The 18,032-nt window shown below is 37.1% G+C and overlaps 1 protein-coding gene across 8 annotated transcripts; it reads right to left on the bottom strand.

Annotated features, from left to right (window-relative positions):
• Nucleotides 1-10,909: 10,909 nt before the first annotated feature.
• LOC127074099 (FAM10 family protein At4g22670) lies at nucleotides 10,910-17,825 on the bottom strand. Of its 8 annotated transcripts, none has more exons than XM_051015387.1 (13): nucleotides 17,512-17,825; nucleotides 17,370-17,409; nucleotides 17,133-17,276; nucleotides 16,953-17,040; nucleotides 14,131-14,211; nucleotides 13,956-14,020; nucleotides 13,474-13,614; nucleotides 12,505-12,621; nucleotides 12,177-12,405; nucleotides 12,114-12,140; nucleotides 12,022-12,083; nucleotides 11,796-11,853; nucleotides 10,910-11,145 (listed from the first exon to the last, which is right to left on the bottom strand). In XM_051015387.1, the coding sequence occupies exons 1-13, from the start codon at nucleotides 17,619-17,621 to the stop codon at nucleotides 11,048-11,050; spliced, it is 1,260 nt and encodes a 419-aa protein (XP_050871344.1). In that variant the 5' UTR covers nucleotides 17,622-17,825; the 3' UTR covers nucleotides 10,910-11,047. The 8 variants fall into 8 exon arrangements, with proteins under 8 accessions (XP_050871344.1, XP_050871343.1, XP_050871346.1 ...); XM_051015386.1 differs by having other exon boundaries at nucleotides 12,114-12,176; nucleotides 12,213-12,405; XM_051015389.1 differs by having other exon boundaries at nucleotides 12,213-12,405.
• Nucleotides 17,826-18,032: the final 207 nt, after the last annotated feature.

Raw genomic sequence — 18,032 nt, 5'->3', positions numbered from 1 at the left:
CTTTTGGGTTGAGAATGGATCCATGGTATCGGTGTAGTACCTTCTTCACTACATCAACGAATTTCAATTTGGAGAAACGATGGAATAATGAAGGAAATAGAGGTGGACCATAGTTATTACATGGCGGAAGTCAACCAGGTGGATAGAAGGCACTTCGACAAACACCTGGCACACATTGCCCCTTGCAATCCTGTAGGGTTTGACTTTACGCCAACTGACAATACATTATGTTCCTTGTACCTACACCCAACCCATGGTTTCCAATGGGATAGGGAGGCAATAGGTGAAGAAGATTTGGGATTTGGAGGAACGGAAGGAATCCGACCAACTGGTTGGGGAAGTAAATTTGATGACGATGTCTGAGTCAAGAACATTGAAAAATATTTCGGCTTATATAGCCGAAAAAATTTTAAAGTAGCCTTAGAGGATGAAGTCAAATACACTGTTGTCGAAGACAAAAGGAATGAAGTGCACTTAGAAGGTCCTAGTAAGGACTTCAAGCCAAAACCACCTGATATGGTTCAAGACGAAGTGCAAGGCCAAAGGCTCGATGCCATTTATGATGACGAGCCTTTGGGTTTTGAAAAGGATCTGTTGGTAAACGACATAAAGATGCTAGCGCAAGACCCTTTAGAAGAAATCGACCTGGGAGAGGGGGGAACCAAAAGGTCAACATACATAAGTGCCAATATCAACCTAAAACTCAAGGTTGGAGTAATCCAGTTGTTGGAGGAATACAAGGACTGCTTCTCCTAGGATTACAACGAGATGCCGGGTCTAAGCAAGGAACTAGTTGAACTAAAGTTGCCTATAAATCCTGGGAAGAAGCCAATCAAGCAGACTCCAAGGAGTTTCGCAACTGAAGTTCTATCGAAAATCAAGGAAGAGGTTGAGAGGCTTCTCAAGTGCAATTTCATTCGTATGACCAGGCAGGTCGAATGGATTGCTAACATTGTACCAGTCATTAAGAAAAATGGCAATTAGAGGGTTTGCATAGACTTCAGAGATTTGAATGATGCAATCCCAAAGGATGAATATCCAATGCCTGTAGGAGAAATGCTTGTTGATTTCGCTAAAGGGCACGAATATCTTAGTATGCTCAATGGATATTCTAGGTATAACCAAATTTTCATTTCTGACGAAGACGTACCAAAAACGGCATTTCGATGCCTTAGTGCCTTAGGCACCTACGAATGGATGGTGATGCCATTTGGCCTAAAAAATGTTGGGGAAACCTATCAAAGAGCAATGAACTCTATATTCCATGACTTCATTGAAACTTTCATGCAGATTTATATTGATGACATTGTGGTTAAGTCTGTTTCAAGAAGAAGTCATATAAACGATCTTCGACAATCATTTAAAATGAGGAAACATGTTCTAAAGATGAATCCTCTTAAATGTGCCTTTTGTGTGCAGGCTGAGGATTTTCTAGGCTTTGTGGTCCAGAAGAAAGGAATCGAAATTAATCAAAACAAGACCAAGGCCATCATGGAAGCGAAAGCGCCATCAACGAAGAAGGAATTACAGTCGGTGCTAGGAAATATCAACTTCCTAAGGAGGTTCATCTTAAACTTAAGTGGCAAGACTCAAGCCTTATCACCCCTGCTTCGACTCAAGAATAAAGGTTTTGAATTGGGGCAAGCAAAACAAGAAGCTTTCGACAAGATCAAAGACTACCTTGTTCATCCTCCAATTCTGACACCTCCTTGTAGGAATAGAAGTATGAGATTGTGCATATCTGCATCTGATATGACTTTAGGGAGCATCATGGCTCAAGAGGATGAAAATGGCGTTGAAAGAGCCATTTACTACCTTAGTAGAGTCTTAAATGATCTAGAAACTAGATATAGCACAATCGAAAAGTTATGTCTATGTCTATATTTCTCATGTATAAAATTGAAGCATTATATAAAGTCAACTGATGTTTACGTTTCGTCTCACTTCGACATTATTAAGCATATGTTATGGAAATTAATACATAGTCGAATCAGTAAATGGGCACTGGCCTAACTGAGTATTAATTAACTTACATGCCTTTAAACGATGTTAAGGGACAAATGATAGTAGACTTTATAGTCGACCACTATATAGTCGAAAACTCCCTAAACTATTTAGAGCTTGAACCCTGGAAATTATACTTTGATGGTTCTAGTCATAAAGATGGAATGGGTGTGGGAGTATTGATTATTTATCCTAACAAAATTCAAGTATAAGGTTGAAGGCCTTTGTTCAACCAACGAAGCTGAATATGAGGCTTTGATAGCTAGACTTGAGATCTTGTTGGAATTAGGGGCAACTCGAGTCGAAATAATGGGTGACTCTGAGTTAGGCATAAAACAAATTACAAAGAAGTATAAATGTGTTAAAGAAAATCTTATAATGTACTTTGTAATAGCCAGTAGACTATTATGAAGGTTCAAAATGATAAGCATTCGACACATGCCTCGACTTGAGAACCAAGAGGCCAATGACTTGGCTCAAATTGCTTCTGGATATAAGATTTCAAAAGAAAAATTGAGAAATGCAATCGAAGTCAGAGGAAGAGTTGTGTCAACCAAGTTACCCCCAACAGATTTGGAAACAACAAAGTTAGGGTATGCTGACGAAGAGAATATTGAGATACTAGCCATAAACAGTTTGGTAGGCGAAGATTAGAGAAAACCAATAGTAGAATACTTAGAAAATCCAACAATATTTGTTGAACGAAAAGTCAGGTATCGCGCTTTAAGTTATATTCTTATGGGGAACGAACTATTTAAAAAGACGCCTGAAGAAGTCTTACTCAAATTCTTTAGTGAATCTGAGGCATACTTAGCTCTCTCTAGTGTCCATAGTAGAGCATGTGGGGCACATCGGGTAGGCCACAAGATGAAATGGTTATTGTTTCGACAAGGGATGCATTGGCCTACCATTATTAATGATTGTATTGAGTTCTCTAAAGGGTTCCAAGAGTTCCAGATACATGCAGGCATACAACATGTACTTGCAAGCGAACTACACTTTATTGTGAAGCCTTGGCCCTTTAGAGGTTGGGCGTTAAATCTAGTTGGAGAAATTTGACCAGTGTCATCTAAGAGTCAAAGGTACATTCTAGTGGGTATAGATTATTTCAATAAATGGATTAAAGTTATACCTTTGGCGAATGTTGATCAAGAGGCAATAATCGAATTCATCCAAAGGCACATCATTTATAGGTTTGGAATCCCATAAACTATTACAACTGATCAAGGATCAGTTTTCACTGGTCGAAAGGTTTAGGAGTTTGTGAAATAAATAGGGTTCAAGCTATTGACATCTACACCTTATTATGCTCAGGCAAACGGTCAAGTCGAAGCAGCAAATAAGGTAGTTATTGGATTGATTAAGAAACATGTGGTGAAAAAGCCAAGGAATTGTCATAAGACATTGGACCATATTCTATGGGCATGTCGAACCTCCCCTAAAGAGGCTACGAGTACTACGCATTTTCGACTAAAACATATGGTCACGATGTAATATTACCAATCGAAATCTATCTTCAATCAACAAGAGTCCAGAGGCAAAATGAGATCTCATTTGAATCTTATTAGAACATGATGTTGGACGAGTTGGTTGACTTAGACGAAGAAAGGTTAAAACCCTTGGAGTTATTAAAGAGGCAGAAAAAGAGAGTAGAGAAAGCATATAATAAAATGGTGAAAATTAAAACATTTTCATTTGAAGACTTAATTTGGAAAGTAATCATACCCATGGATTGAAAGGATAGAGCATTGGGTAAGTGGTCCCCTAAGTGGGAGGGCCCTTTTCAAATTATCCAAGTCTTTTCTAATGGCACATACAAGATCGAAGAATTAAATGAAGAACGAATAGTCCTAAGAGTAAACGGGAAATATTTGAAAAATATAGGTTGGTGCTTCATGAAGTAAAAATAATGACAGAATAAATCATACACAATAATCGAAGCCAAAATGGAAAGTAGAAATAAATTAATGCCAAGACGGTACTCGGGCTTCACAATCTTTCGATTATCTCCGTAAGGTAGGAGATATCTTCGAGGGAGGTGAAGTCTTTGATATATTTCGAGGGAGATGCATCTCCGAATATATCTGACATGCAAAGGTGACAAAAAAATCAAAATCTCATCCATAATTCCGGAGATGCATCTCCGAAATTTCTACTGAACTGGTAAATAAATAAGGTATTTTTTAAAATGTTATGGAGATGCATCTCCAGAATAAAAATAACTCAACTTGTAGATAAATAAGGTATTTTTTTAAATGTTATGGAGATGCATCTCCAAAATAAAAATAACTCAACTTATAGAGCGCATCTCATAATGGTCTTTGTTGAGTATGTAAGAGGTACATCCGGAGATGAATCTCCGAAAATAGATGACATTTTTAGAAATTCACGTGGTGCAGGAGAAATATATAGGGTGTATTAAAAAATGCTCTAAATAAATAGTTACTTCTGTTTAATAACCGCTTGACAGTTTTGAAGGATAATTGAGAATGAAAAAATAAATCGGACCAAAATGGGATATCTCCTTTATATATATATATATATATATATATATATATATATATATATATATATATATATATATATATATATATATATATATATATATATATATATATATATATATATATATATATATATATATATATTATATATATATATATATATATATATATATATATATATATATATATATATATATATATATATATATATATATATATATATATATATATATATATTTCTTTGATAGTTAGTCATCTATCATGTTCTTCCTATCATTTTAAATGTTTTTAAATTTAATTACGTTAACATCCATATTTGATATGTTATCATTAGTAAAAAAATATATTATTAATGTAGATACCAACGTGAAGATACTTTCTCTTTTATCTAGTGTGGTCGTTTTCTCCCCTAACAACTTAGATAAGGTTATCTTTAGATAAAACAAAAGATGTTCTAGTAAAGTTTTATGTACCATTATAGATTAACACGATATTTTAAAACTTTATAATATTAATTTTTTTATTATTTTTAATATTTCTAAATCTTATTTTCTTGACAAATTCATTATTGTATTTAAGTGTGATCATTGCAACCCTATTGCTTATGTAAGGATATTCTCTTGTCTAAGATTTTTACCATAACTAACCTATAATCTTAATTAAACAACTTTCACTTATGATCCTAATATAATCTATACTATTTATTTAGACTTATGAAACAAATTTTGCAATATTCATATTGGAAGAAATAATAATAACTAATGTCGACATTAACAAATACAAAAAATTGATAAATAAGAAAGTACAATAACATTTTTTTTATTCAACAAATATAAGACTGTTTTTTTTTTAAATTATATTTTCTATTAGGAGTCTATTTTTGTTATTAGCTATAAGCTCTAAAAAGTAAGAATCGGCCATTTTTACGGTGATTAGACATATTCAACAAAGTGACTACAAAATTATAGGATGAAATACTCAATATTAAGGTTTTTTTACAAAAATAATTCACTTTTTTAAAGAAATTCCCAAAATACCCCTGGTTTCAAAAAAAAATTCAAAATACCCCATTTTTAGGAGGAGTCTCCAATTGAATTAGCGACTCCTCTTAAAACTTGAATGGAGGCGTCAATTGGATTGGCTAGGGCAGGTGGCCTAGCCAATCCAATTGGCGCCCCTGTGTAGGTTTTAAGAGGAGTCGCCAATTCAATTGGAGACTCCTCCTAAAATGCATTTTTTATCTTATAAATAGATGCGTTATGTGACTAATTGTTCCACATCTCATATAATCATTTGGCTATCATGTTTGGTGTTCGTCGCCGATACGGAAAGATAATTTATGTGAGAGACAAACCTCAAATGCTGATACTGTTTTGGAACATCACCACGTTCGATCAACTAAAGAGGGAGCTGGTTCGTTGGTTAGATGGGAAAATACCAGAAGGGGAAAAAATCAGAAGTATTGAGAGACTTGACAGTATCTTTGGTTGGGTGCGAATGAAGACTGATAAGGATGTTAGGGAAATGATGTTCGGTCGAGACGACATCAATTTGATTGTTGTAATCAGTTAGAAATATATATGTTTTCAGATGTTTTGTACTGATGTTTGTTGTGAACCTCATTGTAACAAGAACTTAATGATATATAATGATTGAAGGTTACAAAAATACAATGTTACAAAAAGCTTAAGACCTAGATGATGCTCCTCGATTGGGACAGTTGTTCTTGTTGTGTCCTAGTTGACGACAGATACTACATAATCTTATCATTTTATCTGTGAAATCCATCTATGTTCTGATACGTGTGTCGTTTGGCCTTCCTTTCTTCTTTCTACGCATCTCGTCATTGTGTCAAACAATATCACCTTCATATGGAGGCCAGTAATCCTCCATTGGTAGTACTGAGAAGCTTTGAGTATATACATTCATGATGGTGTTGGCCTTGTACACATCAGATAAATGGCTGTAAGCGTCTTGACGAGTATAAGCGCATGTTACAATGACATGGGAGCAAGGTATGCGGAAGGCCTGGAATTTTCCACAATCGTACCAACTTTTGTTTAGTCTAACAGCGTAGGCTAAATTTGGTCTCCCCTCGTTGTGGTCCATTGTTTCCTGGACGCTGAAATTTTGCCTATGACGGTCAAAGACTGTTACAGCGTGTGTGCTAGCTTTGATGCTCTCCTCTTTCATGACCTTCATGCAACACTCACTGAATACTTTCCTGAACATTAACACCGCACTCCATCTTTCACCTCTGGTTGCGAACATAGAAGCCAACCTATAATAGGTTGATCTTACCAAGGCGGTTATCAGCAGATTTCGAATTCCTTTGAATACCCCGTTCATGCATTCCACAATGTTTGTTGTCATGTGGCCCCATCGACAACCTCTATCAAATGCCCTTGTCCACTGCTCTATTGGTATGTTATTTATCCATCTCCTTGCGTCTTCATTAGACAGTCTAATTTCATCACGATAATATTGAAATGACGGTTGAGTTAGAGCATACCCAGCATTCACCACCTTCTTGCGAAGATTCTTATCTTTTATAACACGCATGAAGTTTTGTGCAATGTGTCTGATACAGTAGACATGGGTAGAAGGAGGATCATGCCATCCGTTGTCATGGATCATGTCTCCATAATTGCCACAGTTCCTGGGACATATGTTTTTAGTGCCCATAAAAATCGTGACAATTCCTTGTATGAATCCTCCTAGTTGCCGAAAACTTGTTCAACAGCTTTTGTCCTCGCAATCCAGGCTTTCTTGTAAGATGGAGTATAATTATATGTTATTCTGATATGGGATATAATTATACTCATTTTCACTGATGGGTCTTTATTAACCAACGGCAAGATGTCTTGACATATCAAAGCTGCGCTTAGTTTACGGTGATCTTGTTCAACGTTAGTTGCAATGCAACTGTGCGGTGGGTCTATTGAAGCGATCTCTCAAGAGTCGTTTTTCTTCTTGTAAGACACAGCCAAACAAAACTTACAAAGCATGTTACGACATTCGATAACATACCTTCTAGAATCAGTGCGTTTCACTGTAAAGTCAGCAGAGTTGTTCATGTGGAATTTTTTGATTGCCAGAACACATTCTTCTTTGGTACGAAACATGTCTCCCACCTTTAATTCGCCTTCTGATCTCGGATACGGATTATAGAAAACATTGTTGGATGTTTCATCGTCGTGAAGATCCATATTTGTCATATGTTGAGGCGGATTGTAGACATGACTAGGAGGTATTTGTGGTGGTTGATCATCATCTTCATCGTCGTTGTTCAGCATGTGATCAACCTGTATCTCGGTCTCCTCTTCCTCTTCATCAACGACGTCCACTTCTGCTTCTGCTTCTGGGTTGACATCATCTGACCATTGTCGATCATCTTCACCAAATTCATCTTGACCTGTTAGTTGAGACTGTTGAGATGGTATACACTGGTGAAGAGTAATGTACAACTCAATACAGTTGCAGCCTGAATGTTCATGACTAACAAACATGTATTCAACATCTTCATCGTCTCGTACCTTAAGGGGGAAATACTTGCGTTGACCATTCTCAAAAAATATTGGATTTTGATATGTGATCTTTGACACAATACCCGATCCTATAAAGGATTGTATTATTTTTTTCAAATGCAAGAAGGTTGCATTTCTTTTTATCGTGAGTCTAATGGTATCGGTGTTTCGAAAACAAAAACCATGTAGCTCAGACTCGTATGTTTCACCGTTGCAGTGAACATTGACACCATATAATGATGAAGTTGACATTGTGCAGATGAAAACTATTTTCTTACTGCAGATGAATGTGAGTGAAGTGTCTTGGATGTTGATAGTAAGACACTTAAATAGAGGAGTGAAGTGTCTCACATGCTAGCTAGCTCGGAGTGACGTGTCGCACATGCAAGCTACTCCGAAATGACGTGTCGCACATGCAAGATACTCCGAAATGATGTGTAAACCATGCAAGCTACTAAGAAGTGACATGTTCAGCATGCAAGAGACAAGACAGCCACGTGTCAGACATGCAGACACACACTCCAAATGGATTGACGCCCCCACTCATTCCTTGCACATGGGCGCCAATTCAAGTGGAGACACCATGCGTTCAGACCTCGAAACCAAGCAATCAGACTTAGATCTTGCATGCATGTCCCTATGGAGGCGCCAATTTGAATGGCGACCCCTCTTAAAGGTTGTACATGGTCGCCAATTCAAATGGTCTGCACGTGGTATGAGTTATAACAGATGTCCAAGACACTGTATTACTCAGTATCGCAACCTGTTGGATCACCTTCGACCGACAGACGTAAGCAAAATAACTTAATTATTTCGTTATATTTTGTTAACTTTTTCTATATTGATTATAATCTTATCTTCTTTCACATTTCAGTTCATTTGGCGTCCATACCTTAATTTGGATCATGACCATGAGGTCAACGCCGAAGACGCAGCCGTATGGACTGCATGCACACCGATAATACGGTTCACAACTATGGAGATGCACAACAGTGATCGTGTGAAGTTGCAGTTCAGTATGCTCCAGAATATCCCAGATCCCCCAGCTACCCTAGGAGAATGGCATCTGCGTAAAGCTAACGACCAGTGGAACTTCAATCCATGGCAAAGTTTCGCAAGATCGGAGTGTCGCAAATGGAAGCACCGTCATGACCATGTGTTAACTGACGCAGTCATGCCAATTGAAGAAAAACCAAGTCGTACTTATATGGCTTGGTACAGATCGGTTGGTTTTCAGTTCATCGCTGAGGATATGTACCTATACGACCCACGTCAGGCAACTTACACACAAGAAGGATCAACATCTAACCCCCAATAACATTCTCAGCCCGGTTACTCACAACCCCCTATCCGTCAAACTTTCCATTCCACACACACACAAACATACAACCAAAACATGTCATTCACCCAACCCTAATACCAAGAGCATACCCCATACCACCACCAACAAATTGACCATCAACCTGAGACCCAACATCGCTTCACACCCACCCCATCACCCTACCAAAGTTGCCTTAGCAAAAACACCAACCGCCCCTCCTCCTACCGTAGCCAAGAAGCCCAAACATCACAAAACCAAAACATCCAACAACCCTATCTCTACCAAACACCTCAATAACATTTTCAACATTTCCTCGACGCATCGTTCACACTCATGTCTCCCTTCAACCGTCCCAGTCGCCCATCCATGAGTCAACCACATCCTAACTTCTTCTCTGGCATGAGATGGGTCATGAGCTCAGCTACGGCGGTACACCATCGATGCATACTGAAGACTATGCCGACTTGTCTGAATACCTCAACGGACTTCTCCTGTAGTTGGTAGTGACGCTCCTGGCCCCTCAGATGATCAAACACCGGTGTAGAATCGTCAACATGGGTTAGGACCAAGGGTTAGGGTAGCTAGAGGATGTGGGGCCAAAGGTCGGTTAGGTGATCCCGTTCAACACTATTAGGTTTCTTTGTGTAAACGCCAAACTTTATTAATATCAAATGGTCTTATATCAAATTTATCTTTCACGTATACCATAAAACACAAAAAAATGCATTTTAGGAGGAGTCTCCAATTGAATTGGCGACTCCTCTTAAAACCCACACAGGGGCGCCAATTGGATTCGCTATGGCATCTGCCCTAATCAATCCAATTGGCGCCTCCATTCAAATTTTAAAAGGAGTCTCCAATTCAATTGACGACTCCTCCTAAAAATAGGGTATTTTGAAAAAAAAAATGAAACCAGGGGTATTTTGGAAATTTCCTTAAAAAAATGAATTTTTTTTTTTTAAAAACCCAATATTAAGTTTAGACTAGCGTGAACTAAAAATAATATCATAAAACAACTCAACATTAATAGCAGGGTTAAACTATCGTGAACTTATGTAAAAAAAACATTGCCGCACCCATTTAATCTTCAGACATCACTACAAAAGATTCATGCAAAATTGAAGGGCATGTCAGTTGATAATATTTATATAAAAATAATAATAATAATAATAACTGTTAATCAACTTCAACCGGAAGAGAGAAATTTTGATTCAGAAAATAATATTTACATTATCCAACAAGGAGAACCATTCTGCCACCCGTTCCTCCTACCATGCGATGAACCTCCTCCACCTCCACCCTAAACCCTCTGCCCCACAACCTAATCTTCTCATTTCAGTTTACTCTAATACTTATTGAACTTACATTACATCTACTCAGAACCGCAGTATCTTCATAACAATTAATCTCTTATTTTATAAAATCTATTTCCAATTTCTTAAACTAATAGTACTAAATAAGTTTTTCCCCCTTAACACTAAAATAAAAACCGACTCAAATTCAATCAGAAAATCATTATGTGCTGATAAATAAAAACGTGAGCAATAAGCACCTACAAATCAAGCTTTCCATACCAAAAAAGTTTGTTGATATATTAATAGTACAGAAAAATTGCAACATAATTAACATTAACATTAAATATTAAATATTAAATATTCAGAATGCTAAAATCTCAAACATGTAGATTGTGTTCACTGGGCTCCTCCAAATTTGCTCATCATTTTTGCAATTACAGGGGCCACCTTAGGATTTGCTTGATGCTTGGCCAAATTAGCAGGGTTCTTCATAACTGCACTCAACCAAAAAAGACAAATGAGGGACTTATGTTTTTTTCATTGAGAAGACAGCTAAAATGGGTATATACAGCAATATGTTAAAAGTGACAGCCATCTTCCAAATTCGTAGTAAAAATTGGTTGGAAGATGAAATGGATGGAAAGGATGGGGGCAAAATCCCCGTTAACTCAATTTTGACTCTAATGATGACTATTGTAGAGGATTCCAATAGAAAGAGACAGATAAACACATTACCTTCCTTAACTAAAATCTCCCTTACCAATCATCCAAAAAAGAGTTATCAACCTCTTCTCACCTTCCCTCAAACCAAACAAGATATCTAAATTAAATGTCTTCCATCCCTTCCCAGTTCCCACCCACCCACAACCTTTCAACCAAACAAGCCACAAAGTTTACTAACATCCAATCATATACATGATCTCCATTGATACACGTGATCTCTAAGGATATCATGCATTGTGAAGCATGTGAGGGGAAATAATACAAACATGACCATTGAATATCACTTTGTCCATAGGTTTTAGCAGATTTTTGTGATTCTAAAACTGATATAAAAGGTGCTTATACGTAAAATTCATGGAAAAAAAATGAAACTTCAGGAAAAAGGAAAAGAATAGAACCAAGTATTAGAACAGAAAATTACCATCTTGAAGAGCAGCCATGACCTCCGGATCACTAAATGCCGTCATCAGATCTGGGTCCTGAGTGACATGTTAAAGAACATTTTACATCAGGACTAAACATGTGAATATATGTGTTTGTGTATGTGTGATCGTGAGACGGAGGGATAATCCATTTCCGTGTGAGTGAGAAATTTCTTTTAGCAGTTCAGAAGCACACAAAAACATTGGAAGTACAGATTTACATACATTCAAGATTTTGCTAAAATCAACATTTCCAGGCACCCCTCCTGGCATGCCCCCAGCCCCAGCTCCAGCTCCAGGGAATCCACTTGGCATACCTCCAGCCCCAGCTCCAGGGAATCCACCTGGCATGCCTCCAGCCCCAGCTCCAGGGAAACCACCTGGCATGCCTCCAGCCCCAGCTCCAGGGAAACCACCTGGCATGCCTCCAGCCCCAGCTCCAGGGAATCCACCCGGCATGCCTCCAGCCCCAGGGAAGCCACCTGGCATGCCCCCGGGAAATCCACCAGGCATGCCCCCGGGAAACCCACCAGGAAAGCCACCGGGAAAGCCTCCAGGATTTCTACTGGAAGATGATTGTTCTTGCTTTTTGGCCTTCTCATACGCAGCCTGGAATATATTAATATGTTAGCAACAGCTATAACAAACATGCATATAACATTTTGTGGCATGCTATTTTTTTTCCGCATGTCCAGCAAATTTGAGAACCTGAGCTTCAGCACGGCGACGTTGCCTCTCACGCTCAGCTTTCTTCTCTTCTCTTTCCTTGCGCAACCTATCATACTTCCGACGGTGTTCCTCAATCTTGTGGGCGTTTGGTTCAACCTAGACAATCCAGATTTTACAATGAGATACCAAATAAGTCCAACCAGTAAACACATCTTATTACCATTTACACAGCATTCATAAAATGCATGCTTCCACTTTAAGGAAGGTTGTAAGTGTCAAGCAAGCCAAATAATATTCAAAAGAATCAATAAGCACACTAGCTAAGCAGGACTTAAACAAACTTTTAGGTGCATGTGACTTCAGATAGTAGGAAAAAAAGACAAGCAAAGATCTAGAATTGGATGGGAAACATAGACTTTTACCAATTTAAAAAGCTATAAAGTTACTCAAAAAGTTAATTTGTTCACTGTGCCCATATCTTTGTTCAAAAATCAATCTGATCTTGTTTTCAGAAAATATCTTAACTTCCTATACAAACTTTTGCTCATTTCTCAAAAATTGTCAACTTGTTCGTCCTAGATGTACATTTATTTCCTACTATCATTCTTATCATGTATTTTTTTCCATTGCAAGGCTACTAAGTGTTGCATAACCTTTCACCTCGTTCTTTATTAATTTGGTTAACATCCATGACTAAATATACCATGATATCATCTTGTTTGGTACCAACATTATCTACAAAGATATTTTTTGCTTCATATAGATCTCATGGAAAAATACCATATTCAAACGGTTCATTCAAACCTTTAAAAATAAAAACTAACATGTCATCTTCAAATTCTAAGGACGTGTAACATGTCCTATAACTGATAAGTGAGGTGCTTCTAAATTCAGTAAGGTGGGATTTAGCCAACTCAAATATGAATTATCTTTGTACTCATCAATTCTCAGTACACAATAGCTTGAAAAATATCTCTTTTGAATGCTACCAGGGGAGAGAAAGAAAACCTTCTTAAGTACTGCACTTATTTCTTCATCATAATCTATATTTGAGGCCACATGGAGATCCTTTGCAGCTTCTTGCCACTGACCTAGCATTGATCGTGCTATACCACGTGACTTGTATCCTTTAGCAGAATCAGGATTAATCTGGAACAAGCAATAGAATATAAAAATCATTGCCTGCATATCAGATAGAAGCTACATACACATAATACAGCATTCTGGGAAATATAACATGGATTGTACATTATGACAATTGAAAAACATGTAAATTTCATTAAAAATCATATATACTCATAACCCTTCATCTGCATTGTGCATTATGACCATTGAAAAACATGTAAATTTCATTAAAGAAACATTGGCCATTTTGGAACATAATGCAACAAGAATTTTACACATGAAAGCCACATTCAACGGTCTATTTAAAAGTCTAGCAAGTATAATTCAGTGTATCATGCTAAGCAACAAAGAGGAGAGACTGTAACCTCCAAAGCCGCATCTGCGTCGCGGATGGCTGCATTAGGTTTCTTCATTTTGATGTAAACACTGGCTGTATATATGAAAAATACATCATAAAGAATGTTCACCCTGGACAGTAAGAGCCAAAAAAAAAAAACTAGAGTGTGCATGTAAAAAGCAAACAATAAAATCAAGTCATACCTCGGTTTGCATACATTATGGCAGAGGTAGGATTGAGTATAATTGCCTCAGTCAAACTCTCAATTGCCTCCTCCAATTTACCTGTCAAGGCCCAAAACATTTGAAAGATGTTTGAAATTGGAGCATCAATAAGTGAGTTAAGGGTGACAGTTAGCAAATTCAGCTACTCAAAAAAGTAATATGTGTTTGAAGAGAATTTTATCCCTTCTAAACATCATCTCATTACAAACTACCATTGAAATAATATTCAAACTGCATAAACAGGCATAAATCAAGTTCTTTAATTATTCATAGAGAATAGGTGTATGTGATTTATGGATTATTTAATTATTCATGTTACATTGTGGCGAGTGGCAAATGGCGAAGTGTCAGCATTGTTTTCAAAACATGTACTGAGTTTAATTCCAAGCATAGTGCTTCTTTGTTTGTTATTTTTGGGAACAAAGTTTAGCAGTCGAAATTCAAAATATACTCCTATATAGATTCTGGTCTTGGAACATATAAGCCTAACGCTGAAACCACTGCAATTATTGGTAGTGTGTATTGGAAAAAACATATACTAGTAATTTGATAGTTCTCTCAGAGTTATTAATCCCGGATAGCGGAACAGAGCGGCCGACCCAAAAAATGAAATAGCGGGATAAATTTTTTGACTAATAATATAAATAATCTACATATATATTTAATGTAGATTAAATAACGTTTTGGACTAATTATATGAATAATCTAAATATATTAATTCCAGAATCAATATATTTAAAAAGAAAGGAAAAAAAACATGAAAACAAATAGAAAAACAATGAATAGAGAAGAATAGGATAGAGAACAAAATAGAAACACAGAAAACAGAAGCACAGAAGAAGAAGAATAGAGAGAAGCTTGAAGCAGTTGAGCAGAGGAGGAGTTAGAGTATAAGAAGCAGCGTGCGGAAAACATGAGAAGCAGCAAACAAAAGAAACGCGATGGAGAAAGGTAAAAACACGAATGAAAGAGGAAACACAATCGACTATAATCAATTTTAAAATTTTAAAAATATTTAAGGGTTAAAAGGTCTTTTTGCACTCTAAAAAAAGCCCTAAAAGCATATAACCGCTTCAGGCCGGGAAGCGATCCACTCCCCCAACCCGCTATCCCAGCTTTCCCGGCCGCTGTCCGAAACTAGAATGCACGTCGTTCCTCCGTAGCTGAGGGTTGCCGCTGTGCGCTTGCGCTATTAATAACTGTGAGTGCTCTGATCACATTAACAAGGGCGCAACCATGTGGCAATGCATGATACATGGCCTCTTTGTAGATCAATATCACATGTGTAGAATTACCTAAACACTTACACTCTAAAGCTTTGTTTGGATCGACGGAATCAGTGTATGCAGAATCGCGAGTTGACTCACTAACTCGCCCGAGTTAACATTTCAGAAGCATGCCAGCATGCTGAATCGGAGGTAAACTCGCATGGTGAAACTCGGTAAACTCGCCCGAATTGAAATTTGACTCGTTTAGGGTTTTTTTAGAAAAAAAACCTAATTTTCTAAAATGGGCCTGGATTGGGTCGGGTTTCATTAAATACTGATTTATTTTATTTTATTTAAAATAGGAATTCATAAAGACACGATCAAAGTTTCTCTTTTTCAAGAGAAATGTATCAATTCAAGGAATAACTCAACCATTACAGAATTATTTCTCACATAAACTCTCTTACTTCCGTTACTTCTTCCTCATTAATATTCAAGCTTCTTCTTCCTCTCAAGCTACCTATTTCGTTGAATTCTCTTTCATTCAACAAGACGTCAACGTCGCCGATTTGCTGCAGTGCTTTTCTACATGTAGTAGGATCTTACGATCCGTGCTACGATCCTCGAGTTACGATTTTTGAATCCTCCACCGATTTTGCGTAAACTCTCGAGTTTTTAAACATTGGACAGAATGTGATGAAATTTGATTGGATAAATTAAAAGCAGATAGGGGAATGGAATAAAATTTGATTGTTTGGATTAGTTAAAATGCAGAATGGAGTGGTATCCATTTCAGCCCTTACAACCATTCTCTTACCCTTCAATTTGGGCCAAATGAAAAAACAGCTTTGTTCTGTCTTAAACATCCAAACATGGCCTAAATGTTTTAGCATTAATTTCAAGATGACAAATAACATAGATGAGCATGCCTCTGGCATTAGACTAGAGATGGCTCCCAGACTCAACATAAGAGATGCTAAGACAAGAGATGTTAGTTACATCAACTGCACCAGGGAGACATTCAAACATTCAGAGCTGAAAACTGATACACCTGTTCTTACCGTCTACATTTATTTAAATGACAAATTGCTAGTCGTTAATTGTTATAATATATTTACACCCTTTGCTAGGACTTGAACACTGGACCTTCAACTCCTTTTAACCCTCAACTCAATTGTTTCAAGCCAATTGAGATACTACTTGATTCCTTCCCGCCTATGTATCAACGCAGTCAGGGTTTGCAACTCCATTCATTTAAGTGTAACATAGTTACTGTTTGGATTATAGAACGTTTTCATCCCTTGTAAGGATCCCAGACCCAGGGTTTTAAATAAAGGTTCGCGCCCATGATATGTGTCACAATTAATTTTTGTCTCTGATTGCACCACTACCGCAATCAAGTCTACATTAACAGCACTTGACCATAGCTCTCCTACATACCAACTTAAAATATTGCCCAGTCATAGATTCACTTATTTCCCGTGCATTGTTAGTGGATCCATCCACCTCCCAACAATAGTAACCATAAAACTATAATAAAACAACTACATACAAATTATCATCATTATTCCGTTAAAGTGAATGTTATATTACCTTCTGAAATGGCTTCCATTGCCTTAGCTTTAGCTAACTGCGAAGACTCGCGATTCTCTTCAGTAACCTCAACAGAAGAATCTCCCATCTAAAACAAGACACACCTCCGCATCAATCCAAAGCTCAAACTCAACATAAATCAACCACAATCAATTCAAAATAAAAACAACAAAAAAAAACCTTTTGTGGAGGATCATCATCAGGCTCCACTGTTTCACCCTCGAGCTCAACATCAGACTCAATAATTTCATCTTCCTCTACTTCCTCCACCTTCACTGCCTCTTCCTCAACATCATCAATATCATCATCGCTCTCCACGGGATTCTATAGTACAAATACATACACAAATCACAATGTATCACATCAATAAACATAATCAATAGAAGTTGGAAAAAAAATCAAATATTTATAGGTTACCGATTTGGAATAAGCAGATTCGGGAAGATTAGCGCCAAGACTGAAAGAAATAACCAAAAAAAAAGCATTTAGGGTTTGTAAGTTGATTAAAGTGCGATTTGAAATAGAAATGTTAGTTACTGTTGAAATGGATGAAATTAACCTTTCAAGGTAGTCGCGGAAGAACGAAAGTGAAGGATCGGAGAGAGTTGAAGGATTGGACTTGCACTGTTCGATGAAATGCTTCAGTTCTCTCAGCTTCGACGGCTCCATTTTGTTTGAGACTGTGACTGCGGCGCGGTGCTTTTGTTTTTTTTCGGGTTTTACGTCGAAGACTTGTACAGTGGGGATTTAAGTTACGAGTGCGGGTCTAGATTTTTCTCAACTCAAAGGGCTTCTAGTATCTTCTAATGGATATGTGCTAGCTACCCTATATAGACTAGGCGTTGGAGTAGTGGATCACCTTGAAACAATTTTTATTTTAATTGAAAAAGGGTTTGCAGTACTCTTTTTTACTCTCATGCGAAGGGTTTAAATATTTTGTTTCATAAAATTATATCTGAGGAATATTTATGAATGTTTTGTTGTTTATATCTAATTTGGTTCATGAAATATTTCAATTACATTTTTTAAGATTTTAGACAAGTGAAATGATGGATAGCAACATATATTAAATAACAGTAA

The sequence above is a fragment of the Lathyrus oleraceus genome, chromosome 4, assembly GCF_024323335.1.
Source record: "Lathyrus oleraceus cultivar Zhongwan6 chromosome 4, CAAS_Psat_ZW6_1.0, whole genome shotgun sequence".
NCBI classification, from domain to species: Eukaryota; Viridiplantae; Streptophyta; class Magnoliopsida; order Fabales; family Fabaceae; genus Lathyrus; species Lathyrus oleraceus.
This window is presented reverse-complemented; position numbering and strand designations above follow the sequence as displayed.